Source organism: Sinocyclocheilus anshuiensis, unplaced genomic scaffold (assembly GCF_001515605.1).
Source record: "Sinocyclocheilus anshuiensis isolate Anshui unplaced genomic scaffold, SAMN03320099.WGS_v1.1 scaffold454, whole genome shotgun sequence".
Classification (NCBI taxonomy): Eukaryota; Metazoa; Chordata; class Actinopteri; order Cypriniformes; family Cyprinidae; genus Sinocyclocheilus; species Sinocyclocheilus anshuiensis.
This window is the reverse complement of record NW_015548217.1, coordinates 1,954,709-1,961,096: the sequence shown is the minus strand read 5'-3', so window position 1 is coordinate 1,961,096 and position 6,388 is coordinate 1,954,709. Positions and strand designations below refer to the sequence as shown.

The window sequence follows — 6,388 nt, the reverse complement described above, 5'->3', positions numbered from 1 at the left end:
TTTCTTTCACTTTCGAACTATTAGCGGCATTTCGGCGTCAATTGATTGAATTGACAACAACAAAACAGTACGACAAGCTCACTTACATTAAACATAGAATGTTTAATTTATTAACAAAACGAATACAAACACACCATGCTATAGGCCTAATATAAAATAACAAATAACTTACACGAAGTTTAAATATAAAACACTGAAAATCAGCAAACACGGTGGAGTGTGTGAAATATAATGTACTCCAGGTTGTGACGGTGAGGTAGTTCGTTATAGTTTTCTTTTATTCGCTTTTAAATGGCTTGTAAATGCATGTGCGCATTTTACTTTCACTTTCGAATTAGCGTCAATTCGGCCTCAATTGATTAAATGGACAACAACAAGACAGTACGACAAACTCACATTAAACACAGAATGTTTAATTTATTAACAAAACGAGTACAAATACACCATGCTATAGGCCTAATATAAAATAACACATAACTTAAACACTGAAAATCAGCAAACGCGGTGGAACCAAATAAATAAGAAACGAATGTTAAAAAAGCTTCCAAAATCATCTTAGATAAACGGCAAAAGTCAAAAGGCCTTCCAAAGTCTAAAATATTTTTAAGATCATATGATACTAGTTTTAATAAATAAAAAAAAATAAAAAATAAAAAAAGAAGGATATTTGTCTGGCATTTCTTTGTTTTTGCTGTATCGTAAACATACCGAACTGTGACACCCCTTTGTCGTATCGAACCGAACAGTGAATTTTGTGAGCCCGTACACCCCTAATATATATATATATATATATATATATATATATAAAAATGAAAGGCTGTTATGTTTAGTCATATGTTTGTACTTTGTTTCAGTTCATATGTTCATCTGTTTTTTTTCTCATTCTCTTCTGTCTTTTATGCTATTTAATTTTCTAGCTGAGCTAAAGATCTATTCTTAGTGCACTTTGCTCACTGTGACTCCCTGATTGGTGGAATTTTGCTGGAATTATGGGTAATTCAGTTTTCCACCATGAATTCTGCTATTGAACAATTATTTAAAACAGAAGCTGACAATGCGAACAGATGGGTTCAAACAAAAGGATATACAATCGATTAACATTATGTTGGAGAACATTAAAGGTTTATCAGTTATTGCTGAAAATTAATTATATTTATTTTCCCTATGGAGAAAATGAATAGAGTTTCTATTTCCGGAACTGAATGTTGTGCTCTATTTCAGTATCTATGAGAATTTCTACAGTTTTATATGAGAAAAAAAATTATCCAAAGGTGTCTCAATTATTCCATTCCTTTGTCCAATGTTCCCAGACTCCAGTCATTACCGCTGGATAATTCTGATATTTTGAGAATTGATTATAAAGCACATATAATGTGAATCACCTTGACAGCCATGATCTGTCCGCTGGGTTTGTGCACCATCTTGTTAACGGATCCGTACGCTCCTCTCCCGATCTCCCCCAGGTCCTTGAGGTCCTCGGCCGTGAAGTCACAATGTTGCTCTGGAGAAATCTTCAGCTTGCCTGAGGACTCGATGCTGTGCGTCCGCAGCCGCTCTCTGAAACGCACGAGTCAATGCTTTTATACACAGAAACTACAGCGCAGACTCATGAAACTGCATCACCAAACGGAACTGCAAAAATCATGACTGTTGCCAAACAGGTTTCCCGAACTCTGCCCATCTGTAATTGGTTGATAAAACAGTATGTCCCGCCCCCAAACTCATGCTATTGGCTGATTGGAGTGTCAGGATACAAACAGGCGTGTTTGAGCCAGTTTTTACAAATTACTTACCGTTTTCTCTGCATATTCAACATAAAAATGACACACGTGACCTTTAACAAAACATTAGCAGTGATTGAAATCTCACATGTGTGGATTCTGGAACGGAGGGTTAGCTGTCGTGATGGGGAGTCGTGCGGTCGGTTTAACTGGCGGATTCGCAAAGTTTAACTTAAGTGCTTTGCGTTTGCCTGTAAAAGAGAAAAAGTTCAGATTGCTTTGCAAAGCGTAATGGAGACTTTTTTTATGTTTTGTATTTAAAAACAAAAAACTAATTTAACAGAAAGCATGCAGAAAGAAATGAATATGGAAATAACTGCGAATCAAAATATGAGATGATTCCAGAAAACAGCTCAAACTGTGTGGCTTGGTGAAGTGAAGTTTATTTATCTTCTGCTAAGGCAAGCACTAATCATGATTTCTTCTAAATTATTTAAGATAATTTATTTATTATCTTAATAAGATAACAATTTAATTACATAATTTATTAAGATAATTAAATAAATTATTTAAATTATTAAAAATAATTTGTCTAAATTAATATATTTGATTCATATGTGGTTCATTTTGCTCTTAAACTACAGCATCTACAGCAGAAACCACACTACAAGCAAACCGTTATAATAGCACAGAAAACCAGCTTACTTTGGGTTACTCCAGACAGATTGATCTGAAATCCTAAAGAAAAGGGGGGGGGGGGAATGTTGAAAATCCATGCAAATGATGATAAACTTATGGATGCTTATTTAAGTCATGGAATAAAATAATTAAAAAGGTAACTGTGACTTTTAACCTCATAATTCTGACTTTTTCTCGCAATTCTGACTTTGTATCTCACAATTCAGACAATTGTAAGATATAAACTCATATTTAAACATAATTTCGCAGTGCTAAGATAAAAGTCCAAACTGTGACTATTTTTTTTTTGTCAATTTTCACAAATTTTTATTTTTTATTTCATAATGCAAACAATACATATATCTATATATATATACAGTATATATTAAGGGTGCAACGGCTCGTAGATGATCCGTACGGATCAGGCTGCACTGTTCGGTACACATGTGATTCGCAAATTAACTGTTAAGTTTACACATTCAAGCAATTTTAACTCACGCGCTGTTTTCTGTGCGCTCAGCCGCTGCCGCACATACGCAGAGAGAGAGAGACACCGCGTGAACAGCGAATTGATTCCTCTTTCACATACACACAAAGTTATGTTAAAATACCCTTTTGGCAAGTATTCTAGTAAACACATTCGGTTATGTCTTAAGTGAACGTAAACAGCTGAGAAAGAAACCGAATCCGTGTCCGTGCATTTGGTCTTAAAGAGACAGCAGCCAATAAATACCTGTGGGCCATGTAGTTTTGGATTTTGTTTTCCCTTAATAATAAAAACCTTCATTTAAAAACTGCATGTTGTGTTTACTTGTGTTATCTTTGACTAATATTTAAATTTGTTTGATGATCTGAAACATTAAAGTGTGACAAACATGCAAAAAAATCATAAATCAGGAAGGGGGCCAACACTTTTTCACACCACTGTATATATATATATATATTTGTGAGATATAAACTTGCAATTTATCAAAGAATACTCAGAACTGTGAGATAAAAGTCACAATGACCTTTTTATTCCGAGGTGGAAACAAGCTTCTGTATAAACTGAACTGATGATGGTTTAAATAAGAGTGAAGTGTTTGTGAGCTGCTTTACCGGTTTCATTCTGACACCTCCAGCATGTGCTGGAATCTGAATGAGGAGGAGAAATCATTCATTTACTAATAATCAGACCACAGTCAGACTGGATAGTATGAGACTGACCCGTTACGATCATCTTAATGCAAATACATGCTATAATTAACTAAAATTATAACTATAACTAAAATTAACACGAGTAGAAAATATTAAAATAAAATTAAATAAAAATATTAAAAACTTTTAGTTTCAGCTAGTTGCCAATGCAACATTTCTCATTTTTACTTAGTTGACGTACTAAAATAACTAAAATGAACTATATATATATATATATATATATATATATATCCACAACAAAATCAAATAAAAATGACAAAACAAAAAAATAAAACTTTAAAATTAACGTAAAACAGAAAATATAATTCAAAACATTAACAAAAACTATAACAGTATTATTAATTATAGTTAACTAAAACTGTAGAAAATGTTAACTGAAATAAAAATATAAAAAATAAAGTCTAACAAAAATAACAAACACAAAATACTAAAACTTTAACTAAAATTACCATAAAAGCAAAAATAATAAATAAATTAAATCTACTTTCAAATATTAAAAAGCTATAAACAGTACTTGAATGATACTAAAACAACACTGAATAGAGTGCAGTTAAATATTTTTTTACAACAAAATGTACACAACTCAATAGAAATTATAAACGGCCATCAATCAGAATCACCATTATCTATAAAATATCAGTAAGATTATTGATTCTGTTACAGCGGTGCTACAGAGCAAGAGTCGTGTAGAGAACCTCAGTGAGCTGTACATATATCCAGCAGTTTTGGCCATCAGAGCAGCGCATTTAGCATAGATATGATCAGTGTTGGGGAAAGTTACTTTTAAAAGTAATGCATTACAATATTGCATTACTCCATAATTACGTTACTTAGTTACTTTTTATGGAAAGTAATGCGTTACGTTACTTTTGTGCTACTTTTTAAATCTGGACAGGGCTTGCTTGTTTGTTTTTAAAATAAAAAAGTTATATTTTTGGCAAATATAAAAGCCTTTTCACACCAAAAGTGAAATGAATAAGCCTCAGGCTGAAGGGAAAGTAAATTTACGTCCGTACAGTAGAATGCAGAAGAAGAAATTTCAACACACTTCAGCAATAAAAAAAACACAAATGTTTGTCTAGAGTAATTTTTGCTTATTATTATGATTGAACTGGATCATCGAAGGTCAGAAGCAAAGACATTGGTTAATAGAATGGGATTAAATACATAAAGGATATTTGTGTTGTTTAACATTTAATTATTGCAGGTTTGCGTCATATTCTGAGTTGGTAACTCAGATATTCTCTTGTAAATTAAAAATGCGTTACTTTACTAGTTACTTGAAAAAAGTAATCTGATTACGTAACTTGTAATTTATTACCCCCAACACTGGATATGATGCCTAGAAAGGCTGCACGAGCCACTGCACAGGCCTACAGCCTCAGCTCAAAAAACATTTAGCATGGAGCTTCGCGTTTATGTGACACTGTAAACACTGGAGTGCGCGGCCTAAACGCGTTTCGCTGCGTTCGAGCCGCATCACTGAATGACGGCTCATTAGCCGCTTCACGCTGTGTTTGCGTCTCTTACCCTGCATGTTGCTCGTTGTCGTTAAGTGTTGCGTGTGTAAGGCGGATCCCGCAGCGCTAGCTGGTGAATTGGTGCTGGGACTGGGAGTCGCCATTGTGGTTCTGCTTGGCTCCAGCAGCGGCTGCACTGCAGTGAGGCAGATTGACCCTTCGGACACTGGATTCACGCTGGACACTCAACACACGCGACTACTGCAGCGAACCGACAGGCTTTCCGCAGCCCATTCGGTTAGGTTTAGAAGCGAGGGAGTTAAACAGTCGTAAGGCGGGACAGGACAGCCAGCTTCGGTTAGCAGTATCGGTGGCTCTGCGGTTGCCAGGTGCGCGAGGGCTCCCCGCTCAAGGGGCATTCATGAATCGAGGGTCAGCCAAAAATCGCAAAATGAAATGCACATTTAGGCAAAATAATTAAATATTAGGCTACACGAAAAAGTAGACTTTTAAATATGTTTGTATACAATGTAGCATCTGTTACATATTTTATTATTGCACATTGCCACTTTTTGCTATTTCTTTTGTTGGTTTATTTTCTGTTGGCACATTTGTTTATTATTGGTAAAGATTTATTTTATTATATACATTCAGTATGTATATAATGAAATTCAATGTAATTTTATATCGTTATTTATATACTAAAACTACATATACATTTAGTTTTAAATGTACAGGAAATCTTGATATAATTAAATACAAATTATTGCATATTACTGAACATTCCTATTATTCCCCTGTTTATTTTGTTGTTTTGTTGCTATATAAATATAAAATTATATTTATAAAAGAAGTCATAATGATATTAAGATTTCATCCACAAGAATATAAATATAAAACTAAATGTATACTACTGTACGTTACTACTGACATTATTGAAATTATGCACTCACACAGTATAATGCAATAAAATGTATATAGGCTACTTCTTTTATAAATATAATTTTATATTTATATAGCAACAATATATATAATTTCCTCTTCATATAGCCTATATACAATGGTAATGTATTCATTGCGTGTTTCATGTTTATTGTCGCTTGTTTCTAATATTAAAGGGCAAGTTCACAGATTCTCAACCAACTTTATATCGTTACAATATCGGCATAAGTAAACGAACAATGTGTATTATTTTTACGTGTCACCTGCACCAACATATTCTCGTTTATGTCGGCAAACGCCTGTCGGATGACATAAAACGCATCACTTTTGACAACTCCAGGACTTTTGTATAAAAACTACAGAACGTACTACTTCCGCATTTTTGTATGC

The 6,388-nt window shown here is 33.7% G+C and overlaps 1 protein-coding gene across 2 annotated transcripts in view; it reads right to left on the bottom strand.

The window, feature by feature from the left end:
• Positions 1-5,440, bottom strand: part of map2k4b (mitogen-activated protein kinase kinase 4b) — a 19,142-nt gene extending 13,702 nt beyond the window's left edge. Inside the window, exons 1-5 of one of the 2 annotated variants that reach the window (XM_016440865.1) lie at positions 5,127-5,440; positions 3,498-3,533; positions 2,427-2,459; positions 1,870-1,972; positions 1,383-1,557 (exon numbers count right to left, since the gene is read on the bottom strand). In XM_016440865.1, the coding sequence (XP_016296351.1) occupies positions 1,383-1,557; positions 1,870-1,972; positions 2,427-2,459; positions 3,498-3,533; positions 5,127-5,220 (441 nt within the window). In that variant the 5' untranslated portion in view covers positions 5,221-5,440. The remainder of the gene's footprint in view (positions 1-1,382; positions 1,558-1,869; positions 1,973-2,426; positions 2,460-3,497; positions 3,534-5,126) is intronic. The other variant, XM_016440866.1, reaches the window with a different exon arrangement.
• Between the last annotated feature and the right edge of the window lie 948 nt (positions 5,441-6,388).